At 49.6% G+C, this 25,293-nt stretch overlaps 2 protein-coding genes across 11 annotated transcripts in view; one reads left to right on the top strand and one right to left on the bottom strand.

Annotated features, from left to right (window-relative positions):
* The window catches only part of MYH10 (myosin heavy chain 10), a 112,325-nt gene extending 110,211 nt beyond the window's left edge, over window positions 1-2,114 (top strand). For all 4 annotated transcript variants that reach the window (XM_075014219.1, XM_075014218.1, XM_075014217.1 and 1 more), the window contains one exon: window positions 449-2,114. In XM_075014219.1, coding sequence (XP_074870320.1) covers window positions 449-593 — 145 coding nt within the window. In that variant the 3' untranslated portion in view covers window positions 594-2,114. The remainder of the gene's footprint in view (window positions 1-448) is intronic.
* Window positions 2,115-4,932: 2,818 nt separating this feature from the next.
* NDEL1 (nudE neurodevelopment protein 1 like 1) overlaps window positions 4,933-25,293 on the bottom strand; it is a 37,339-nt gene continuing 16,978 nt past the window's right edge. For 2 of the 7 annotated variants that reach the window (XR_012648221.1, XR_012648222.1), the window contains exons 2-11: window positions 22,359-22,455; window positions 21,988-22,141; window positions 19,734-19,882; window positions 18,291-18,427; window positions 15,880-16,053; window positions 14,905-14,996; window positions 12,551-12,702; window positions 10,449-10,580; window positions 9,313-9,347; window positions 6,075-6,175 (exon numbers count right to left, since the gene is read on the bottom strand). Coding sequence is in view for 4 of the 7 variants with exons in the window: in XM_075014220.1 (XP_074870321.1) it covers window positions 10,484-10,580; window positions 12,551-12,702; window positions 14,905-14,996; window positions 15,880-16,053; window positions 18,291-18,427; window positions 19,734-19,882; window positions 21,988-22,141; window positions 22,359-22,444 (1,041 nt within the window). In the remaining 3 variants the exon portion in view is untranslated. Of the gene's footprint in view, window positions 6,176-9,312; window positions 9,348-9,544; window positions 9,600-10,448; window positions 10,581-12,550; window positions 12,703-14,904; window positions 14,997-15,879; window positions 16,054-18,290; window positions 18,428-19,733; window positions 19,883-21,987; window positions 22,142-22,358; window positions 22,456-25,293 lie in introns of all 7 variants that reach the window. The other 5 variants (XM_075014222.1, XM_075014224.1, XR_012648223.1 and 2 more) reach the window with 4 other exon arrangements.

Here is a 25,293-nt window from a genome sequence, read left to right as displayed (position 1 = left end):
GCGGGCAGGGTCTGTCTGGAAGTGCTAGAGCAGCTGGTAATGTTACAGGACTTTCACACTGGAGTCCAGAGTCCCAGGGTCTGCACTGGGAAATAGCAGCACATTCTCGGTCCTTGTGTGTCCACGGTGATAGATGCTCTGCACCCTGGGGCCATTAAATGCCCACAGATGGAGTTGCGTTTAGTATATGTCATGGAAGCCAGGAGCAGGGCGTTTTGGGAATGGGGACTGCACTTACTGGTAGAACCGCCGGCCCCAGTGAAGGTTTCAAGACCTGCTCAGCTTAACATACCAAGGCATTTAGTGATTTGAAGGGTGGGTGATGTGGTGGGTCTCCTGGGCTCCACTGTAATCCGGTTGGTGGCTTTCCAGGTGACCATTCACCTCCTAGGCTAGACCGTGAATGCAGACCTGCAGCCAACAATGGTTTGGTGGCTTTTCTTCCTAGGAGGGGTGGCCCTCTGACCTTCTCTTCAAGTCGATCTGGGAGACGCCAGCTGCATATTGAAGGTGCCTCTCTGGAACTTTCCGATGACGATGCAGAAAGCAAAGGCAGCGAGGCCAATGAAACGCAGCCCGCCCAAACTGAGTAGAGCCAAGTCACACCATTAGCATGCAGAGACCTGTACACATAGTGGAAGTGCAAAGCACTTACCTGACCAACACGCTGCCTTGTGGCTGGGACTCTGCTAGATGGAAAACTGGCAAGCCACAGGGTTACTTATCACAGGTCAACTATGTCTTAGGCTCTGTAGCCTCACCCTACTGTACCCTGCTTCAATATAGGTGCAACTGCTCTTTTATATATAGTAATCGCTCTCTGTTCAGTGCATCTCTTTTCCAGGTATTATTCATTGTAAAGCCATTTTATAAAGCATCATGTGAAGGAAACAACTTTTTTATCAATTCAGAAATGTCATTCCCAAGCGATGGTAGGGGCAGACCTATTGTTACTATGCATGCGTTGTTGTCCAGGTTACACCCCTTTCTTTTGTGCTCACTTGGCCCTCGGCTGTCACAGGTCGGTTGGCACGCTGTGAAGACCAAACTGCTCCCGTATCTCTCATTTTTCTCCTAATTATTGTGATCAGCAAGTAAACTGTGAAAAGGCCTTGGAAGTGTTCAGAGGGAAATCCTAGGGTTGAATGACTAGTACCCATTTTTAACCTGCCATATGATTTTTGAAGTGTTCTTGGAATCAGCTTCATCAATTAGTGCTTGTGCACTACAGGCAAATTGAAATATCACTGTTAATTTATACATTACCTCGCATCTGTACAGACCTGCTATATCAGTCCCAGGCATCTGTCTAGAGTAGGGCTAGTAAAATACCAGCAGCAGTAATGTGGGGGTTGGGGGGAGAAGAAATGGAATGGAGGCTCAGGATGGGAATTAACTTATTAACCGCTGGCCGAGTTTTCTGAGCATGAAGGGGAATAGCTGCTGTGCTCTTGCCAAGAGAAAATTTCCTGTCTGTAGGATGAAGGGTTAATGAATACTGAAGTCCCCTAGTATGTAACAGAGTTAATCTCAAGAGCTGGGAGCCAAGTAGCAGGACCAGCTGCACTGTACTGTTTGGCTTGTTTGGAGTCTCTGTAGTTTAGAGGGTAAAAGCTGGATATTGCCTGCCTGAGAGTTAACGTGCCAGTGGATGTGAATTCTCTTTGGTTTTCATTTTGAACAGTGTTACACCATGTATTATTACACTTTTTGTTTAAATAGCTGAAAAACTGACATTACAGAAAGTGCCTTAGATACTACAGTACTAAGACAATGTTACATATATAATTTGCCTATATAATGATTTACTGTGTTAATTTTGACTGTACTTCATATCATGTACCTCTAGTCCAAGTGGTGGTATTGATATTCAGTGATAATGAATCAGTGTTAACTATGAAATCTCATCCCTCTGCAATGTGCTTGAATACATGATTTTCCTTTGGGTTAAAAGCTTTAACATCTGTTACAAAGGTTTTGTTGAGTTTGGATATTTTTTTAATTGAACTGGCTGTTGACCACCAGGCATCTGACTGCAAATATCTTGTTTTCTTGTATACCCACATTTCTAGACAATGATTTTTGTAAGACAATAAATTTATTCATTATAGATACTGAGGCCTGCTCCATTTACTTACAAGGGAAGTGCTCTCCTGAGGCTTCCATAGACATAATAAAATAGAATGTGACTGTGGCAGTTTGCTTTCTCCTCCTTACCATTCACTAGTCTGATTTGATTTGTACATGGGGCTGGGCCACTGCTGTGGGCTTTGAGGTGGTACTGTGGGGAGAGGGGCTCACACCTGAACTGTGCAGTGCATTACAGCAGCTGTGTAGACTTAGCTGGGGTCTACCCAATGTGGAGTGTAGATTCTTCTGTTGACTGTAGCTGGTGTCATTTGGAAATAAACATTCTTCTGGAAACCCTTAGAGTAAATTAAAGCTCTCCAATATAATGGTCATGGACATACCACTTCATACCAGAAAGGTAAAGCTCAGAGCTCCACATGCTTCTGTAGCTGGCCCAGGTCTTACCTCTAGATGCAGATTAGCTTTTGAAATGACTCCTCTGTAATGCTTCGGCAGAGGGGCTTTAAAGAGGTGTCCAAGACCTTGTTCCCTAGCCCCAGCACAGGTGGATGGTGTTAATTCAAAACCTTTCCTGTTCCTGAGGGGTCCAGAAGGGAAGGGGCCTGTATAAGACTTCCACTGGCCAGGGCTTCATGAGTACAACCAGCAGTCTTCACTTGTGGACAGCAGAGGGGAGCACAGTATTCCCACAGTCACAGCAGCACTGCTAGCTCCTGTGACACTGGAGCCTCCTTATTCCTGCTTGAGATGCCCATTTGTACAACCAAGGATCACCTCAGCCAGTGTCATGCTGTGAATGTCACTTTGTCATGGACAAACTCTCAGCCACCTTTACCTCAGGGTTGCTCCTGAGCCTGGTCAGGGCTACTCAAGGCAGTGACCTGGAACAGAACTTAACAGGGTCTCTGCTAAGGGCCCACTATAAACACACCCCGAGAGACAGTACACTCACACCTTGACACCCACCCATTTGGGTTACAAGAATTCAAGTTAAGTTTAGGAGGAGTTTGATTTAAAAGCCCTACCTTGTCTTATGAGGCATGACTTCAATTGTGGGCGCCTCAGGGCGATGTGGCTGCCCTGTGGTGGGAGAAAAGGTGTGGCTCCAAGTAATGGCTGGCTGCAGCTGCATCCTGCCTGGTGCATCTCTCCACAGCACCTGCTGGTGGTTTCCTGGAGCACCCAGCCCAGCCTTTACCTGTGACTGGGCTGGGTCTCTGCCTTGGCTCTGCAGCAGTGGTGTGCCCTGGCCCAGCCAGCAGCTGTGGGCTCCCAGGTGTGCCTGTGAGATGTGGCTGCTGGGCATGCAGCCCAGCCCCACCCTGCTGCTCACTCCCTGGGTGGCTAGGGGGCTGCTGCTGCCCGCCTTGGGCGCTGCTTGCGGTGTTCCTTTGCATTTAGCACCTCGGCTGCTGCTGGCGGGGCCTCTCCACTGCACAGCCCTGCATGAGCCAGGCATCGGCCCTTGCCAGCTGGGGGCCTCCTGTGCCTGCCTAGCTCCCTGCATGGCCAGCCTGAGGCTGCCCCATCCCCACTTAACTTAAGCTGTGCTCAGGCCAGGCTGCCTCCCCCTTGCACTGGCCCTGCTTCTGCAGCAGCAGGCAGCTACCCAGCTTTGTGCCCCACTCCCAGGTGCTCTTTGATTTCTGTTCCCGTCTGTGCACATAAACAGACATTTGTAATTACTGAAGGGCAAATGCCTTGTTAGGTTGTGCTTATAACTCATGTTACCTACTGAAGTAACTGTTCAGTTTAATGGGATGTTGTGGTGTAAATTTTGGGGCTCAGTGCACAATTTTTTCCCTTTGAAATGAATGGTAATTACATTTTTTGTCTTACAAGAATGCACCCTAAGAGGAGTTTTTCAGGACTGAATTACCCTCAAAGCAGGCGACCACTGTAGTGTTTGTAGCTCTGCTTGATCTCTGGCCACATGGGCACTCCCAGCTTGGCCTAGCTCCTGGGAAACCAAGCCTGCTGGGGGGAGTGGTGCTACTGGATTTTTTTAAAATCCCTATGGTACAGTGGTGGTGTCGCATGCAGCATAAGCACAACCACCAGGTGGACAACTCAGAGGCTTGTACCCCCAAACCTGCAGTGTTGGGCACTCACAGGAAACTTTCTGCAGGTCCAGCTTTATTCCACAGCTGCTGTAGCTGAAACACACCCACAGCAAGCAGGGCTGTAGGCAGCTGGTGTGTGGAGGATTGAAGCAACCCCAAGCTGCAGGATGCAGCATAAAGTGCAGCACAGCCCCTTTGCTGCAAGTGTCCCCATCTCAGAGCATGGCTCAAGAGCAGGAGGTGCAGCTCCAGGCTCAGAGAAAAGTGTCCCCTGCATGTCTAGCAGCAACCTGCTCTGGTGAGCAAAGGGGCAGCACAAGCCAGCAGCAGCTGGATCCACTTGCTTTGTGTATGGTGCTGGGCTGGAGTCAGTCACCCCTATGAGATCAGGGCAACAGGGATGGGGGCAGAGATCTGCTGAAGGGTCAAGTGCCTTTTGGCTAAAGTCCAGTCCTCCTCCAGCCATGCACCTGCGTGGCCCCTGGTAATGGACACCATGACAGCAGCAAGGGCTCCTATCCCAGGCCAAGCTCTTCGCTCTGCAGGGAGGACCAGGCCAGCAAGCATAAAACTCACAAGTTGCTGCGACCTGCTGCTGACAAGCCCCAGCCCCAAGAAAGGGGGGGAAAGCCAGTTCTGGCAAAAACCAACCCCTGCTGGGAGAGCAGGTGTTCGTCTGTATTCATTTCCACCCGCTGGCACCACAGCAGGAGAAATCTGCCTGCCCTGCACTCCCACCCAAACAGCCTCCACTTGCTCTTCTGCAAAAGCCACTGGGTCCACATTAAAAGAGCTTTATTTTTTAGAAGTTCTCTTTGCGTTTGTTTAAACGACATGATTGATCGTTACCACCACTGGCTTATGATACACGCTATTTCAACATGCCATATAGATTCTGAATAAATAAAGCTGCAAAGCCCAAGTTATGTACAAATACCTTAGGCAAAGATATTATGTTTACAAACCTATATACAATAAAACAAATGTAAACAGTCAAATGCAGCGCAGGATGCACAAGGAAAGGGACCTACAACCCCCACCACTGTGAAGTGGCACATCTCCTCCACACCTTCTCTTCCAGCTGGGCAGCAGGGTTGACTTGGCATTTGGAAATAACCAACTGGCTCCTCCAGCTGAAACCTACAAAGCTGACGGAGGTGGGATGCACTAGCCCGGAGGGGAAGATTCTAAACCCACAGGCAGTTTTGCTTGTACTTGTAAACACCCAGCGCCGTGGAGGCACAGCCAGAGCAAGCTCACACACACTGCTTTGAAGAATCCCAAGGTACACAGTGGTGCAAAGCTGTCACAGAAGCCCGCTGGCGGCGCTGTGAAGTCGAGGTGTTACACAGGATGCAGACTGAACCCAGTACAGCATTGCCAGCAGGATTCCTGGCTTCTCAGAACGAAGACTCTGCAGCTGCATGAACATCTCGCTACTGTTCCAGGAGCGTTGGAGGGCAGGAGGCTCTTTCCCAGGCATTTGTTCAATAGGATTAACACGACTACACCATATCCCACCTCCCTCTAGAACTGGTTCCCTCCCTGCGGTGGCTGCATGTGCAGGAGGGCTCGAAAACAGAGTCAGCCAAAGGTTGCATCCTATGAACCCTATGCCAGGGAAGGTAGAGCAAGGGGTGTTGGCTAGCGAGACCTCTGCATCCCAGGAGACAGAACACCACACACATCAGCTTGTGTGACTCACAACAGAGTGCGACCACGTTAGAGAACGTCCACTACAGCAACAGGAGAAACGAAACCATCCTGACATGGAGTGACGGGTTGCGCACTAGGGCTCCTCCAGGCAGCAGGCTGGCTCCAGCGCTGCTCCACGTCGCAACGCCGGCCGGGCTCCAGCAGAGGGTGCTGGCGGGAAGGGCTCGGAAGCAGTTCTTTTGGAGACGGGCCGGTCCGCAGTCCCCTGGGCCGGTCACACGCTCAGGGGAAGCATGCCTGGTGCCGACGAGGGTCTAGACGAGCCTATGCCTGGAGGTGGGCCTTGGTCAAAGCCATTTACTGTCCTACAGGGCAAGAAGACGAGAGACCCTGGTAAACGAGGAACAGCAGCAATACGCTGTGGCCAGTGCACGCCACCGAAAGGCGGGAGCCCGATTCCTTCCAGCTGCCGTCCGAGACGTGCTAAGGGCAACAGCAAACACCAAGGGGCTACGTGCCAGGCCTGGGAGCGAGCCAGCTCAGGCAGGCGCACGGGGCCGTTCTGCAAGCCGTCCGCCTGTCACTCAGCAAACCCCCAGCACATGCTGCAGAGCGCCACGCATCAACGGGCCAACTGCAGAGACACACGCACAGGCCTGTGCTGAATGGGAGCCCTGAGCGGAGACGGGATCTGGGCTCCTCCACCCCCAGGGATTTGACACTCTCCCCCCCAGTGGAACACACATTGGTAACAGAGTCCCAGCACCAGGCACACGGGGCGCTACCCAGCTCATATGTGCGCACACACGTGGCCACAGCCTCACCCTGCAGGGGTCTCCCTGCCAGCACCAGCCCCATCCCTCCCCAGGGACTCTCTGTAGCCAGCAGGCCAGGCCCCTCTGTTTAGCTCTTGCTTCCCAGCTATTTCCCTCAGAGCCCAGGGAAATGGGTGTTTGCTAAACCAAAGCGGGGGGCCTGTAATTTCATGAGGGGGGCTCAGCCCGCTCAGCTGCTGGGGCTCAGGCTCATCCGTCTCATGACAAATGTGAAACCGTGTTTAGGGCTGTGTATCCCCCCACACTAACGCACGCAGGCTCCGCGCTCTGCAAGACCCTGTTCTCACCCCTGCCACGCCGGTGGTCCGTATGAGTGGAACCGAACTTGCCCGTGGTTTGGATTACGTTGGATGTGGGGGAGGGGCTGCTAATTACAGGGGTGAAAAGGTGGGGCCTGAGGCACGAAGTTTGCTCACGCTGGTGCTAAGCAGCAGTTGTGGATCAAGAGTCCCTATAACAAATCTGCTGCCCCACGTCACTGTGTTGCCAGCCCCATCCGCCCCAAGGTGCACCCAGCAGAGGGCTAGAGCTCCGAGCTCCCTGGGCCCAGAGGAGAATCTCTCCCCGCTGTCAGCAGTATAGGGTGTATGAGGCACAGCAGAGCCATACCGGGCAGTGGTACGTACACACACCCTTGAGTTCAGGCAGCACGTTAGTACTAGAGCCTGCTGTGACAGTCTTTCCATCAGGGCTCTGGCCCCTCAGGTCTTCCACTACAGCGATCCTGTGCAGCAGAGACAAGGCAGGACGCAGGAGACTGGTCTACACAAAATATTTAAGCCATGACAAGCCAGGGTGTAAATCTACCCTGCACCGGCTGCCCTGCGCTGCTCCTAGTGTGCCTCGTCCCCTTTCACGGGGAAGGGCTGGGAGGGTATTTGACCCCTCCCTCTACCCCAGGCCTCTGTCCCCAACTCTTTCTGCCCCTCCCGCTTCCTCCCACAGCCCCCTCTGCTCTGCAAAACAGCTGTTCACAACGGGCAGGAGGGCATGGGGAGTGAGGGGCAAAGTGGGGCACTTGGCTGCTGGTGGGTGCTCCAGCCTAGAACAGAGTCGGCGCCCAGGTCGTTTGTGCGCGTTCAGGTTCAGGTGGCCTCTGCCAGGGCCTCAGCACCTGCCCTGCCTATTCACAGCCCATTGGTGCAAACCCTGCCTGCCCAGGTCTGCCTGCCTCAACCGGGACTGCACTAAGCATCAGGTTCCTGTCACACACCACATCTCCATAGTCCTCTTGAGGGCACCAGGCCTTAGCAGGCTGTGAAGCAAATCCTGGACAGCCACAGGTAACAGCAAATTCTACTATGAATTTTCTTCCATTGATTTAGCAACTCGGCAAACTTCTAACCAACCGCCATTACGTTTCACATACTTGGGTGTGGTTAATCGGCGTTTCCCCAATATTTTGCAAGTGCACAGCACCTTAATTTGGGGTTCGATCTCAGTGCTCTCAGCTTGTTTAGGGCATGCATGTTGCACCAGATGATGACTCAAAAGGAAGGAGGATCTGTGTTGGGAAAGCCACTTCCCTAACAAGCTTTCCCAGGGGTGCTCAAGAGACCTCCAGAAACACGTTTGATTGAACCTTCCTATGGACGCCCCAATCAACACGCTAGTGCTCAAGTGTGCCAGGACAGACATTTTTTCCAAAGCATCCTGAGCCTATCCCAGGAGCACCAGGGACTCCCCAGCCACTGCCCAAGGAATAAGCAGTGCTGTAAGGCCCCTTTGCTCAGCTGACACCAACATCCAAGACTTTGGTCCTGACATTTGCGCAAAAGGTGCAGACTCGGTGTCTGCTGCGCCCTAAACGCTGAGCAGCCTAAGAGCAGCCGACACCGGGGCAGCACCAACAGGGACTAGCGAGAGCCGAGGCCAGGTGCTTTCAGCCTTATGATCACGTGTATTTTCAGGGCTTCTTTGAGACTCTCCTCACAACTGTGTTCTTTACAGGATATTGGCGTTCCCTCATCCCCATCCCACAACCTGAAGGACCAGCAGATTGCTCCTTAGGGCCCCTGGTTTGACCTGGCCAGCTTGGGGGAGTTTATGGGTAGCACAGCACCCAGAGCCATGGGAAGATAAGCCCTTGCAACCCATCAAGATCATGCACACCTAGAAAAAAGCCCAGGAGCAGGCAGGGTTCTATGCCTGGTTTCGCCACTGACTCCTGACTTGGGCAAGTCACATCATCTCTGTGCCTCAGTTTCCTCACCCACAACAGGCAACACCACTTAGCCGCTTCACGGCTGGTCTTAAGATCAATGAGCTGACATTTAAGAAAGTGTTGGGTGAGCCTCAGGAGCAGGACACTAGAGGAGTGGGAAGGTTTAGCAGCAGTGATACCATGCAGGTCAGCATAAAGCAAAACCAGCACCTGAGGGTCAGTCACAGGCAGGCACCCATAACTGGGTCGAGTGTACAACATGCAGTCAAACCCCAACTTTCCATTCTCGAGGCTGATCAATGCCCCATGATATCAGGCCACTCTCTGAGGTAACGATGAGAGACAGATGATCAGAAACTGTGGCTTTAATCGTTCCCTAACCGACTATTAGATCATCAATCCAAAAGCTGGGCCCATGCAACAAGTAGAACTAATCACTGGTTACTCTCCAGCTCCAAGCGTGCAAAGCCGGCAGCTCAGCACTTCAAATGAATCCAATTACCCAGGAACAAGGTGGGAAACACGACCTTCTCCCGCCTGAGGGAGGAAAAAGGAAACAGTTTATGTAGTGGTACAAGCCCGAGGTGGGGAGCAATGCGGGAAAGGCACTGGAGTTCAGCCCAACCAGAATGCTGCTAAGGTGCCCTGCAAGACCGTGCTTAATGGACCTATGTGACAGACAATCCACGTCCCCAGGCCCAGAGTAACCTGCACCCGTGCGTTACCCCACTCACCTGTCATCAGCACTCCCGGGAAGGAAGCAGGAGCCAGAGACTTGGGTCTTTTTTCCTGGGGGACATTCTGATGAAGATGGGTTATGGAGCATTCCTAAACACCCACCCTTCTCCCCCGTGCACTAGCTGTGGCATATGCAAATTCTCTGCAGCACAGTGGCAACGCTCTAGTTAGGGTTGCGCTGTGAGGGCTTTTCCAAGTTCAGCCCCAGGTTGTGGTTAAAGAGACGTTTTCCCCATTGCTTTGGGCTACACAATGTCAGTTAATGAGGTGAGTTTACCATTCAGAAAAGTGGGGGTCACAATGCGTTAATGCCAAGTGAACCCCAGACAAGCTCTGGCAAAGCTTGGCCCACGCAATTCTGCCAGTGCGCTTCTGCCCTGCTATTCTGAGGCCTCTACAGTAAAGCTGATCACTGTCGTGGTCAGTTGTTTCCTAAACCGGACCTGAGCTAACAGGCGCCTACTGGCGGTACTTCCCAGGAGCACTCAGCTGGAGTTACATCGCTGTCCTGCTGGCTCCGGGCGTGGGCGGGAATGCTGCATTTGTGAAGGAAGGATGCTCTGCAGGGAGCTAATCTTACTTACACCGGCGCACTGGCTATTGCTCCTTAAAGCCACTACACATTCAGAACCTTCTCCACACCCCTGCTGCGGGAGCGTGGCTGGTGCACAACCTCAGCTGCTCCTGCGCACCCCCCAGCCAGACTTCACTGAGTGAACTGGCCCCAGTGGTCAGAGCTGGCCAGGCCAGGGCTCCCTCCCACTCTGCTCTGGAGCGCCCAGCCCAGCCCAGCCCAGCCCAGCCTGCCTTGCCAAGGGCTTGTCAAACACTGTGACCCACAGACAGGGCAACGTGCAAAGGAAGCAAAGGAACCGGCACTGTAACGAGTGGCTGAGTTACCTCGGTCACAATCCCACCACCCAACACAAGGCTGTTCATAAGGCAGCAGCAGCAGATTGGATCGGGTCTACGGACACGCGAGGCTGTTTCAGGCTCCAACGACAGTTGGGAGCGGGGAGAAGAGTACAGGGGCTGGAGAGAAAGGGTGAGAAGAGGGGAGAAGAGAGGGCATGCCTCAGCTCAGCCCTGTGCACCTAGCAACTGCAGCAAGCCATGAGCCAGGCCCCAGCACGCGCCCCACACAGTTTGGGGGTCGGGGGGACGACAACAACACAGCGACCTGGTAGAGGTGAAGCACATGCTGCAATGTGTAGACACAACAGGGCTGAGCTCGTTCATTTCACAGTACTCTGCAGCTTCACTCTTAGGTCACATACATAGGATTGACACAGCAAGAGCTGAGATGTGGCTGGAGCACAGCCCCGCCCCCCACCTTCAACACACCCCCATTTCAAGGGAGGAGCTCAGGGAGGGAGTGGGGTGCCAAGGGACAACTCTCATGGGAAGTGGTACCTGGTGCAGATGGCCAAGGACATAGGGGCCGTCAGGGCTGCGTACAAACCACTCATGACTTGCACGCACATTCATCCATCAATTACACTCACTCTGTGATGCTTCTAAACCTCCTTAGGGTCCAATACATACATGCTGGAGTTTTAAACTTTCCCCAGAAACAACCCGCTCCTACCTGAAGGCCACCCTCCGCCCCCCGCAGTTAGGCAGTGCCACGATCATCGGGGTAACAAACACTGACACCCCTCCCCCACAGAGCAGACAGCACGTGTGTCACATCACAACGGCTCTGGGACCCTAAGCAATTCTTCCCTACAAGCTTTCTTGTGCGTTTGCACCTGGAATCCAGGCTGTGACCTGCAAGCGTGAGGGTCACGGTGGTGGTGCTGGGCTGATCAGCAATGTGAAAACCAAGTGAAGGCTCTGATTTGCACAACACTGAATCATTTTGTGATTTTTGCAGCCAGTTTCTGCTGAAGATTTCAGGGCCAACACTCTGCCAGTCAGGCAGCAGCGCCATGCAGCCAAGCACTGGCCCCAAAGGCTGAAATGCCATTGCTCACAGTGGCCGTCTAGAATTCTAAGTCACTTTAATACCTAACAGCAATTTACTCTTACAAGTGAAAATGGGACCTGAGACCCTGGGCCTGTAAGTATTGGCCCTAATGAGCAGGTGCCCCAGGCTGATGGGAAAGCGCAGGACTGAAGCGTATCTGTAGGAGTGCGTGATCAGTGAGGACTATCCAGCACAGAGCTTTACCAACACAGGAGAAATGCTCCCTGCCGCACAGCTGCTCTCACTTCTGCCATTCACCTCCGGGCAGGAGTCACTGGTACACATAGGAATTTGGGGGAAAAGATGACTGGCAGCCCTCCAGTGTTTCCTCCTTGATATCACAAACCAGAAGCTCTGACCTCAGGCCTTTGTGCAGTCAGGCCTCAGGGAGCTTTGCGTGACTACAGAACAGAAGGAGGTGGGCTCCAGGAGCTGATGTACCACACAGCTACAATTTCCTGGCTGGAGCCCAGAATCAGCTGGCACTTAGAGGCTAACGGCATGTTTGTTTTCCCGCAGGAAGAGGAAATCAAAGCAAGCCCCTCTCCACCAGGTGCCCCAGGTGGGTATGTCTGCTGCCTGCACTAGGCCATTCTGACTGAAGGGAATCCCCAGGTGTGCCAAAAGCTCACCCCCCCAAAGGAGCAACGGTAGTGGTCCCTACGCCAATTCCAACGGTAGGCACTTGAGAGTCCTTTTACACTCCCATTCCAACTCTCCAGCACTGTTTTCCTGCCTGGGTTTGGCACGGCCATGAGGCTTGGCAGGCCAGCAAGCCAGGCAGTGGGAGAAACAGAACCAGCAGTAACATCCACCAGCTGATGGAAGGGATTCAGGCAGTAGATCGGCTTTTTCTCCTTGCTCAGTGGAGTACAACACTGTAACCTTGGCTCCCACTGTCCCTGCAGAGCTCCAGCCCACATTACACTTGATCAATAAGACAAAGGCTGTGTTGGGCTAAAGGTGGGTGGAGAAAACGTCTGCTTAAAAAAGTGCCCCGAAAGCCATTGCCTTGTAAGGCAGCCCAGCTCACCCTTTGTCAAAGAACGACGCGTGCCCCGAATGAGAGAACTTCGTGCCATTGCTGTTCATCACTGCGCTGTTCATGCTCCCAGACACGTAGGATTTCCGCGTAGCCTGGTCTTTTGCAAAATTTCTGCAAGCAGCTAATTTGGATTCTAAGGCCTGTGGAAGGAAGGAGAGCTGTTAGGGTAAAGAGTCTGTCTCCACTCTCCAGCGGCATGCCTTGAAACTGCCACTGGCAGGGTGGGGCAATGTAATTAGCATTGGCACAAGCTAAGCTTCACTCTACCACCACTAAAGGCTGTCACTAGTCATAACTGCAGAGAAACCCCTCAGAGGGGAGTGCTGGCCAAGTTCTCAAATGTGCTCAGCGCCCACTTTACAGGGGGGGCGGATCTCCAGAAGAGACTGGCTTCCGTTTAGGCACTTAATGTGGGCCCTTTCTCAACAGGAACTGCTGGGCACTCAGGTCCCGAAAATCTGTTCTGGAACGTGAACTGCTTCTCCTGCTGCTGCATCTTCCTGAACACGCCAGCAGCACCCTGCCTCTGATGCTGTTCCCAGCTTCCCCAGACAGCTGATCAGCCTCCCTGAGCTCTCACTAGTGCTCTTCAGAACCTTGTGGGCAGCTGTGAAACTGACAAGAATCAGATCAATTTCACCTGCTGCTGCTTGGGAAAAGAGTGGAGGCTACTGGACAGGAAGAAGGTTGGCAGAAGGAGCAGAGATACCTACCCACCACTGAAACCAGGACACCTCTAAGCAGGGCAAGGAACAGAAAAAGCAACCTACCTACCTGCAGCTTGAGTGGGCCTGGGCATGGCTCAAGAAGCAGCTGAGAGGGCAGCACAGCTCCTGGACAGAAATCCCAGTACCAACCCCCTCCCCAGGAGCCACGTGCCTGCGTGGGAAGCGCAGCGCTTCTCAGCGGCCCACTGCCTGTGGACGCACCACCCTCTGCCCTTGCTCTTCCCTGGCAGCCTCTGGCTAATGGGTCTGGTCAGATGTTCAAGTTCTGCCTATGTAGTTCACAAGCTGGGATGGCAAGAGTACAGGAACAGCTGTATGGTTGCAGTGACACTGGGGCAACTTAGCAGCAAAAGGCACCAGCCAGCACTTCACGCTCCAGCCTTACCAGAGAATGCCGTGCTAGGGGAGGTGGGCCTGCAACCAGAGGCAGTAAATAGATGGGTGCAGTAACACCAAGAGCCAAGGTGTGAAAGCCCCAGATAACCTCACTACAGGCGGGCCTCCACTCCTCCTCATGCTGGAAGCGTAAGTGTGCTCATCTGGTTCTCTGCAGCAGGTGGTTCATACATAAGGGAGGTGACAGGGGCTCTCTGTGGACAAGAGAGGATCTAAAGTGTGGGCTAAGCCATCCTGAAGGAGGAACCCCCGAGCAGCCACGAAACCAAGAAGCTCTAAGCCAATCTTTGTCTTACTGTTGGGACTTTGAACAGTGGGGGCACTGGGTACAATGCCTGCTCGCACTTGGACTCCAGACCTTTCAGAGTGATCAGGAAGCTCCTGGATTGTGAATAAAGTCCCCTATCCACACTGATCTGCTCTCCTGCCTGCCCTAACTAGCCAGAGGTTCACAGGCAACAACCCAATTTTCAGTTTTACCTTTGCTAAAATGATTTCTCTGGTTGTGGCTAGTTCTGTTCACAGCAGATTAGCTCATAAGCACAAGAGACGGATGAAAAATCAGCCTTGGGGGCTAGATTCTAACCTCCAGCACAACCGCTTCCTTGCTGTTGCTGCAAACCCTGACACTGTTCATTGTAGCACAAGTGTAACAACAAGACTGTCATGACCCAAAGAAAGTATGGCCATGTCCTCACTGCCCAGGTGAGCCCAGCACTTCAAGCAGCAGATGCTCAAAGGGTTTCTCCTCCACTTATAGCTGTAATCCATTTAACAGCTCACACATTTCACTTCCCTATCAACTGCATCTTGGGGAATATTTGGCTCTCTTGGCTTATTCTATTGCCTGTTCCCCAGCATCACATAAGATGCATACAACTGCAAAATGAGTCTGCTTGGAAACTGCTCTGCACTTTGCCCCTCTCTTACCTGTAGGCTTCCGGATTATTTTGTTTTTTTTACAACAGCTGCTGGGGGTGGGGAGAGGGACAGAAGCTCAGACAGTTAGAATGCCCACTACACCTGCCAGGCTAGGGAAGGTCACTCTGCACTGTGCCCAGGCATGAGAGCTGGTGTGACCCTGTGGCCTCAACGCTCAAAGGCAAGCAACCCATTTAGGATTCCACATCCCATGGCTGGATGCAACTGGCAGGGAACAGTCCCAAAGCTCGGGTCTACCACAGCATAAACACAGATCCTGCAGGACAAGGCACTTACCCCAACTTTCCGTAAGAGGTCCCCCACTATGTTCAGCGCAGATATCCTAGCTGAAGGCGTTAGGGGGCTGGTACCAAACCCATTTGGTATAACTGAAAACATAAATACACTTCATTATGAGGTCTGCTTCACAGCAGTTATAAAGGCCGCAATCAACTAATCGCTGCATGAAAGGGGAAACCTCGTGCTCCGCCCCAGCACAGCTCTCCATGCTGCTAGCCCCAGGTAATGCACACAGCAGGATAACCAGCTTAGTTTATACCAGCCGCCTGCTTTAGCCATACTCTGCCTGGAACAGGGGTGTGTGCAGTCCCCTGTTGTGAGCTGGCTGCACGATCCACGCCTTGCACTGAGCCGTGCCATGGAAACGACTTCCTTTTTATGGTTTTAATTCTGTGATTAGCCCTTAGCACTGTGACCAGCTTCCCACACACAAAACGAGCATAAACCAGTGCAGTGTGTGTCTCAGAATTGGCAATGAAAACGAGAGCTCCAAGTCGTGCACTGGCCATGCATCTTACCAGCACAGTCACTCTGAGGCCTAGCTGAAATTACCAGCAGTTACCTACTCCTCAGGTGGTTATTGGAGCAGAACGATCCAGTGATTGTGCTTACCCTACAATCTCAGACGGTCTCTCCACAATACCCAAACTCTCCTTTCTTGCGTTGTCTATGCAAAAATCATTGGCATACTAAGTACTCGGAGGCAGGGTTAAATACATCGAACACAATGTCGCATGAAACCCAAAGCCTGGGCTGAGTCACTCCATATTAACTCACCAGAAATCTCGACTCCTGAATTTACCCAACCCTGCCCCAGAATTTCTTGTGTGCTGCAGGAGATGCAGCTTTTGGGCACTTGGAGCCGGTAGGTTCGAAGGGTTACCCAAAAGGACAACTGCGAAAATGAGCTGGTGCAAGAGCAGTTTGCCGGCTGGTGGTGTTCCCGCAGAACTGCCCCTGCTGCATGCATACCTTTTGGGGAAGGAAAGCTGTTCTCCGATCCTTTTCCAACAGGCGTGGCTGGCAACGAGAGAGATGCCTGGACAGCTGAATCCATCTTTTCACAGTCTAGAGTTGGAGAGCTGGGAGCAGACTTCCTGGTGACCTCCTGTTGCCTTTCTCGGACAGCTAACTCCTGTCGTAAGTCTGGCGGTTGGAAAAAGAAAAACATTTCACACATGGCGCTTGATGGCTAAAAATGCAGCACTGCGCTCATCGCTGGGGTCACACGAACGGCCGTCTTAACCGGCCCAGCATCAGCTCCACATGCCACGCTGAATGGAGACCCAGCGCCCAGCACACACACACACACTTCACCATCTGAGAGCCTAAGTAAACAGCTGGGCTTTGCACTGTGCCTTGGAGGTCAACCGATCTGTGTTCTGTGCCAGCTGCAGCTTGTCTGCAGTCATTGGGTGGGCCCATGGAGAGTGCGTTATTGTAACCTCTTGGGAAGTCAGAGGCCTAGCCAGCTCTGTGTCAGACCCAGGGAGTCTCAGCACATCAAAACACAAAAGGTACCTCTGGCCAGTGGCTCCACCTGTGATCCGAACAGGGGCAGTGAGGATAAACACAAGCCAAGAAACACAAAGACCATTCTTTACTGAAACAGCACGAACTCCCATGTACAAAATGCAGAACCACCAAGCAGCTGGGGTAGGGTTTCACCTAAGTGGTCTCCATTGTGGCCTAGATACTGCACGACAAACAACATCTGTTTCACCCTTTTTGTGAGCTGTCTTGCAGCCTTGCTGTTCTTTTAACAGCCAAGGTTGAATGTCCCTGGGTGAGCTTCTATGCCCCAGGTGCCTATTAGCAAGCTAAAAATTTATAATCCGTATTAATTTAAAGGGAGAAGGGCAAGAAAGTTGGGCATCTAATTTCCAGCATGATCTTCCCAAGTGGGCAAAACCCCTTGGTTTACCCGCTAAACCCCCAGACACCAAGCAATAGGTTGTGAAGTATTTGAGACTGTCTGAGCATAAACTGAAAACGGAGTGGCAGTTGTAGTGTAATCCAAAGGAGACCTGGATTGATTCAACGCTTCCAATGACCTGTTGTGTGACCCCTTCCCTTTCTGGGAATCTGCTTCCTTTACCATCCTTTTCTGCCTTGTGTATTTAGATTTTAGTCTCTTGTTTCACATACACATAGGGACATCAAAACCAGCAAAAGGCTGTAGATGCAAAGTAATAAAAAGTAATGAATGGGAGAGTTTTATATTTGTTTTTTTTAAATATAAGCTTCATTTTCCATTTCTATTTTAGGCAAAACAATTGGAAAAATTTAAGGCCACTGGTTTCTCACATGAGGCTGTCAAAAAAGGCCAAAGCAAAATGTGCTGCACATTAGAGTTTTTAAAAATGCCATGTACTTTCAGAGATGTTTTCAAAGGCAAACTGCACAGCAAAAACGAAAACCTAACCAGAACACACAGAAGAAAAGGTGTGATTGAAAAGACAGAGGTTTTGTATTTCAGTATGAGAGATCAGCAATTTTCTTAACGGTCAATGTATTCAATTGCTAGCCAGACAAAAAATATGGTTTGGTTTGTTTGGTTGTTTCTTTTCTTCCCCCTCACCCACTTTAATTATGTTGAACACTTTTTTCATGCCATTTTGCACCAGGGTAACGAATGTTGGTCATTTAGATGTTCCTGAACATTTGCCCAAAGGTTCGTTAATAATGCCCTCATTAAGTTATTTTCTTTGGACAACACTTATTCTTCCTCTGTCTCCTTTCCTGTAGGGCACAACTCCATGTTTCTACAATAAGATCTGAGTAACACTGAGCACAGATTTGGGAACTGACACTACTATCCAGGCTATGGGTGCCATTTAACGGAGCAATTAATTTCAACCAGCCTTTAGAAAGTTTTCCCTCACCTCCTCTCTGTAAAATCCTTTTGAGAATTCCTGGTTTCCTGAAGATGACCCAGAAAGGATCACCACTAATCCTACAAGTCTCACTGCTATGTTTCCTGGGATATCTTCCATAAACCAGGCATCTCCCAAGAGGATTACAAAGCACAGAGAATTTCACAAAGTTAGCATTTATTTCCATGTCTAATCCCACCCTCAAGTCTCCCCAACACCAGGCACACAGCCTGGTTAATGGGAGCATTTGACACACCGATCTGTCCTTAGCTCAGTTTTCATTTGAGATTTTAACCACTTTAGTGTTGCAGAAGAATTGCAAAATCCTGAATTGATGCTATGGTCATTTCCTAGTAACCATGACCCTTAACTGTGCACAATTATAATCATTATTAAGATTTACATTGCACAATCAGCTTGGGCCCCATGGTGTTAGGTGCTGCACACACTTGTGCTTTACTTGTTAGATTACATCTCTATAAACCCCAGGAATTAATCCAACTGTACCTCTTGCTTCGTCCTTTAATCGCTGCACGGAAACGAGTAGTGATTCCTTGTCATCCAGCTCACTTTCTAAAAATGCATTTCTCTCAATGGCCTGGTTCAGCCTTTGTTCAAAGTCTTCCAAAGACACTATTGTTGCCCTAAAATCAAAATCCAGACCATCAGGCTCTTCAGATCAGCTGACATTAAGCACATTCAAAACCATGGCTGAAGGAAAAGGTAAGCGGCGTCTCTGTTAAAGTCCAACACTTAACAGTTTTGCCAGAACATGCTGGACAGGACCATTAAGTGCTGCCCACTGAAGTGAGATGTGTGGACTGGGCAGGACAGAACTGTAGGAGGTGAACTTCAAGCGATATAAAACAGCTGTGCAAGGGCTCACTGACATCCACTCTCCTTCACTTCTGTTCAGTGACCACAGCCAGTCAATGCAGCACTCTGCATCAAGCGCACTGACTTTCAGGGTCTACCACCTTCAGGCTTCAAGCCAGCTGGTGACTCAGCAAGCCAAGCCAAGCCAAGCCAAGCCCAGCCCAGGACTGCCATATTAACTCAAACCCCAAGTCAGTAAAGTACCTGAGCACGACTGACATAGCATAAGCCATTCCACTGACTTCAATGCAACAGCTCAGAGTGAAAAGTTACCCATGTGCTCAAGAATCTTGCTCTGCATCTGCCACGCCAGACAGCCAGATGCCCAGTTCTGCCCCCAGTTAGACTTAATGGCAACATTAACATTCAGCTACATGGGGTCAGGGTCTCTGCTACTTTCCCAACAGGGCATTGCTAGCAGTACTCCTGCTAGTTCTGTGCACTTCCTGCAGGACCCAGTCACTTCCTTTGGCCAGCCAAAGTGCTCGCTGCCTAAGGGAAGAAGAGACCCAGCAGGCTGGTTTTATTTACAAGGGACTCCATGAGGCATTAGATTCTTATCTGAAAGGGGCGTTGTGGCAGAAGGGCCACACACCTGCTGAGAGAGTCCCCTGCCCGCTGATGTCCGATCTGGCATGCTGGCCAGGCTCTGCTCCCATGTTTCAGGAGCCCATAGAGCAGAATGGGCATTGCTGCTCTTGTTCCTCATTGGATTTACACAAACTAGGGAACACTTTCGAGACCTCCAACAATTCAATTCTTGGGCCCAACACAGCAGTAACTGAGAGGTTTCATGGCCTGCGATATGCAGGAGATCCGACTAGATCTGCTGACCCCTTCTGGCCTTACACTCTGATTCTGGGACACTGCAACATACTGCAGGCTCACTCACTCATTAGCCCTAACTGTCTCGCCCAGCCAACTAAGCTTGAACCTGGATATCATTTTAACTACGAGTGCAACAGCATCTAGTGTGTCTCTTTATTGCAAGTGCATCCATTAGAGACAGCCAAAAGCTGGGAAGCGAAGTGATGAGAGGAAGATCTAATGAGACAAGTGGTGTGCAGCCTTCACCTCTTGGCACGCTCCAAGTCATCGTTGGCCTGTTCCAGCTCCCTCACGTATTTGTGCAGCTGGTCTTTAATGGCCCTTGTCTGACTCAGGTCATCTTCCAAGACTGACACTTGCTTGTAGCTTTGTGCATACTGGTGTTCAAGTTTCTCCTGCAAATAAGAGGGGGAATGAGATTAACAGCACTGCCTTACAGCCCACAGAGGTAAGCAAAGCCAAACGAGAGGGAGCAAAGTAACTTGGCTGTGGTCATGGGGGGGCAGCAAATAGAAATGTCAGTATTAACACAGATCTTTGCCAAGCATCAGCACTGGGCAACCTGAAACAGAGAAAGTCAACACCATGCACAGCTGCGATCCAGTCACCAAATACAATAAACTCTTTTATGTCTGGTTGCCTGAGGACTGGGAGTTGCCAGATATTCAAATATTCTGGATAATAGAGAGGTATACCTAGCAATGCAGAAAACTAAAGAAAAACAAGGATAGATATTAAGAGAAAACACAAACAAAAATGTATGCAGAGTACTTATTTACCAACAACAGCAGTATTGTACACTGCAAACTTATATTTTATTTACTGCACTTATTTGTATTTACCTTCACAATACTATACTTATGGAAAATGTAACTAAAATTTACTTATGGTTAAAGTGTCGGTTATTTGAGAGTTCCAGATGATAGAATGCTGGATATGAAAGAGTCTATTGTGGCTCGTTCGTCCAGACAACAATCATGCTACAAGAACCAGCCTGAAACCAGGTGGGTGAGTGAAAAAAGGAACCACTGGAACAGGAGTTTGCAACCTGTGGCTCCAGAGTCACATGTGTCTCTTTAAGGACTTCTTTGTGGCTCCCAAGGCTATAATTGCAAAGTAAAAAAGCAACCCCTCCTGATTATTTTCAACAAACAGTGAACATCTAAAAGCCCCAAAATGAACAACTCATATCTAAATAGCAAACAATATGAGATTTCAAAATATTGGATAACTACCCCTAGTGTCCTCCGGAGAGAGAAGCTTCTGGAGTGAAAGTCAGGAAAACGGTGGTACAAAACAAACACAAAGTGTGAGGAAACAGAATATGTAACAAGTTTGTGAATGCCTCACAGTAAACATGTATGACGTTACAAATGTTTGTGCCTGGGTGGTTCTTAAAATAGAGGTTATAAAAAGCACGGTTTGACATTATTTATTAAGGATCATCTCCTATTCACATGCATTGCAGCTCTTGAAGTATTGAGTTTTTTTCTGAATTGGAAAAAATGGCTCCTCTTGCTATTTTGGTTGCCGACCCCTACACCTGAATCGGCTTCTTAACTGCACAGGGAGGTTCATATGGTCTTGAGACCAAAAGATCTTGCTTTAAAAACTGGGGTTGGGAATAGTCCGGGTGGTTAAGGAACATCCACAGCTCTGAGGAGGAAGCTAGGTACTTTCTTCAGCAAACTGCTGGTCTCCTCAAGTACATGAAGATTCTACAGACATAACAGGATATGATCACAATAACCAGAGATCCTACAGAACACCTTTGCCCTGGCTCAGAACACAACGGCTTCCAGCAATGCATCCATCTACTACACTGGATCAATTTTCAAAAAGCAGGACAAAACCAAGGTGCTTTCCGAGATCCCAAGGCAGGGAGAGAACTGATCAGCCCACGCACGTAAATAAGAAGAGTCTTATTATCTATTTAGGAGGCTTATGTGGCCTAGTAATCTCCAGAGAATCTGAACACCCTATAAAATGCTATACACAAGTCAAAAGTATTCAACTGCCTTACAAGTCTCAAAAAGCCAAAACATGTTTTATGCAGGAGACACTGACTCATGGGAATCAAATGCACAGTTCAGATGCTGAAATACTGAACAATATGATTCTATGGCTTCAAGCATATTTGTAGCATGTCCATCATATGGCTATATTCAATTGTTCTAATAACAAACCTGCCAATCACCAGCCTTTCCAAAAACCCAAATCTGCAGCCCTTGCTCAGGTAAAACTCAAGGTCAAACCTAAAGACTAAAGGATCCGAGTCCTGTCCTTCTTATGACGCAGCCAAGAAACGTAGCAAGTTCCTTCGTGAATTTATCTGACATATAGGATGGCTAGCAAATATCTGGTCTTACCCATTGGATATAAGACTGCACAGATACTGAATTACCAGAACACCTGTATGGGGCAGACAGATTTTGAATGATGATTTAGGACTACTTTTGACTAACAGACAGAGGTCCTTCCGTTACAGACACTGCCATACCTTTAACGTTTCCACTTCGTATTTCAGTCTCTGGTTATCTGCTTGCAAATCTCTATTCCTTTGTTCAGCCTGCACTAGCTGGGCCTCCAATTCAGCTTCCAATTCTCTGCTTCCCTCCTGGAATTCAGCCAGCTCTTCACGGGCTTCCTGGAAACTGGAAGCGGAGGATTCATATCAGTCATGGATCTAGTTTGGTAAGATTTAACAAAACTCACTCATCTTCTCTAAAGATAAACCCAGGAAGACTCTCCAGCATACTACTGGACTCATTTAAACAGAGCCTATTTAAAGGGCAGTAGGAGAAGACAAGTTGATCAACCATGTTCTGTTAGAAGTAATAGCAAGTACTGCCTATGAATCTAGAATGATACCTTTGTTTATATCTCAAGGAAAGCTCTTTCCAATAAGCAGTTTCTTCTTTTGGGCTTGAAAAATCTGGGATTTCTTCACTGTCCATGATCAACAAACCTGCAAAATACAAACACAGGAATAAGACAAACAGGACATCCATGGGACTGCTGCTAAATACTGGACAAACCCAACTCTAGTGGCCTTTGAATTTTTTATGCTTTGAGAAGAATTTGGCATTGATGAAAGAGCCCCCAACAACCCCCGACAATAGAAAGGCAATGTGCAGACACACCAGCACCAGCCAGAAAAGGGGAAAGCTCACACGAAGGCTTTGCCATGGTTGCTATCTGAAGATAAGGAGACCAGAAACTGGAAAAAATTCTAGTCATATTTTGAGTGTAGCTCTGAAGAATTAATAGCTTTACACACATATTTAGGACATCTTTCCATAAAGACTGTCTTTAAAACTACCAGTCATCCAATTTTAATATTAATTCACTTAAAATAAATGATTTTTAGAAGGACAAGTACTGTGTCTAGAGTTAATGTCAACTTCCTTGATGCAGAGTATAATTCCCAATAGGGCTAATGGAAGTCACACACTTAGCAAAGTGACTTGTCCTCTTGAAGGATTGACAGTCCAACCAAGTGCTGTAGAGAAAGAAAATTCACTTTATTTTCTTTCAATAATGGGATTTTTTGGTCTGGTTTACAATTTCCGGTAACAGAGGAAGTTACTGAATTACTTTCACTCACTTAATTTTCCCCTGTCTAGTGAGAAACAGATAGACAGCTAGAGTTTGTCCCGTGATTAAACTAGTGACGTAAAAGGTTAATCAGTTACCGGTTAGGTATTAGGCTTAACTGGTTAATTAGTAAGTATTTGGGTAACAGGAATGCCAGCCGCCCCAGCTGCAATGGGTGGGTGGGCGGGCAGGTGGGGCCCCGGCCACACCAGAGCAGCCTCAGCAGGCGGGCTGGCCTGCAGCAGTGCCCACTATACCTGCCCCAGACCCAGTGGGACTACAGCGCAGGGGGAACCTAGCCCTGGCTACCCTGCACCAGCCATCACCAACTGTTAATCAGTTAAACAGTATAATTTCAATCAGTTAATCTGTCTGATCAATACGTACACCCCTGAATTAAATGGCAGGGTTTTTAATTAAATGATGTTACAATGGCAAAGCAACCCTTGCCAGGGCATCTGGATGATGCTCTATTGGTATTAACGCTCTAAGGCTACACTGTGAATTGCCTCAGCAGGGAATGGAAAATGCACTTGGTAACAGAACTACTTGGCAGGAGCACAGCAAAATTTGCCACTCATCACTTTCATAGAAGTCAGGTTCTGAGCAGCAGCAGCAGCATCTCTCTATCACGTGGCCCTTTTTTCCCTTACATCTGTGTACCTTGTACCCCAGAGCTGCTCAGGAGCACACAGACTTAGAAATTCCACACGAACATCACCCATCTCCACACACAAAATATCACTTCAACACTGATGAACGAGAACTCTTCAGGTCATCCCTGGGTATGTCCACATCACAGCTGTGCTGCTCTAGCACCCCTAGTGCAGAGACGAGAAGGCATTTTTTCCATCGCTGTAGGAAATCCACCCCCTTGAGAGGGGATAGCTAAGCTGACAGAATTCTGCTGTCAACCTGGTAGTATCTACACTGAGGCTGAAGTTGACTTAACTGTCTTCCTAAGGAATTCTTCACACCCAAAGCACAATGCTAGGTGAACACGTGTTTTAGCTGTAGACCTAGTGTTAGTGGCTAGATTCTGTCAGCTTCACAGTTGTCCAGCTAATAGCAGAAGAAGTGAAAATGACCCATCTTGTAATTTCTGGCAAAAGCTGTGAGCAACAGAGGGATGTTTGTTCCACAGGATGGGTGGAGGCTTGACTTCCACACTTATCAGCTCCCTCTAAGCTCCTCCAATGTGAAAGATGTCATGGAAGAACCTAGTAGGGACGTAAAATCCTGGTTAATAGGTTAACCAGTTAATCAATTAAAGGAGGTGAAGTGGCTACAGACAGGCTGGGGAGCCCCCTGGCTGCGGCATGCTGGGGATCTGGGCTGCTGTGGCCTAGCTGGAGCTTCCCTAACGAGAGATGGAGCAGGCAGGAGGCAATCCAGCAAGTCCAGAGCAGCTCTGGATGAGGCTTACTGATCAATTGGTTAGCCTATAACATTCCTAGAACCCACACACCAGACCCTGGTGAAAACAGTTCCCCCAGCCTTAGCATGCTGCAGTGGGCTTCTTACCAAGATGCTGTCTCTGCATCCCCTCGGAGGAAGGCCCTATCTTTTATCCTAGCATCTGGTCCATTCTTAAGCCGGTGTCCCATATTTCATTTGTAAATCCACAAGAAAGGGAGGAAAGGGTTGCCTTCTCCACCTTCTCTCCCTTCAGGGAGATACTTTAAACATTCCCCTTAGTGTAGCTCGTCAGCTCAATCAGCCATATACAGCTCGTCACTTGGGGCGCTCACAAGCACCAATACCCACTTCCATCACTCCAAGCCTAGACTAGCCAGATTGACACCTCCTGCATCTCTGTGACCCACCTATCCAGACCTGGCATTTTTCAGTAAATGTGGAACAATTCAACTGCCCCACTTTCAGTGTGGGGGAAAACACAAGCACCTTAGACAGCTGTAAACAATGCAGAGGAAAGCAGGCACCCTCCACTTCAGCCCGCAGCTGCTACGATTCAGGTCAAAAGACTGAATTCACCCAAAGGGCACTGAGCACCTCAAACTCCTGGCCCTACCGTCACTTCAAATGCCCCTTGTTTTAGAATCACCTGTTTATCGCTATTGAGCTGTTTTGCAGCACTGCTCAGATGTTGCTGTCACCGACCAGGGCCCTGCTGTGCCAGGTGCCACAGCAACACAGAGCAAATACACAGGCCAGCCCCCAAAGAGATTCCTGGCTCAGCAGCATTTTG

This window comes from Carettochelys insculpta, chromosome 20 (assembly GCF_033958435.1).
Source record: "Carettochelys insculpta isolate YL-2023 chromosome 20, ASM3395843v1, whole genome shotgun sequence".
NCBI lineage: Eukaryota > Metazoa > Chordata > Testudines > Carettochelyidae > Carettochelys > Carettochelys insculpta.
This window is presented reverse-complemented; position numbering and strand designations above follow the sequence as displayed.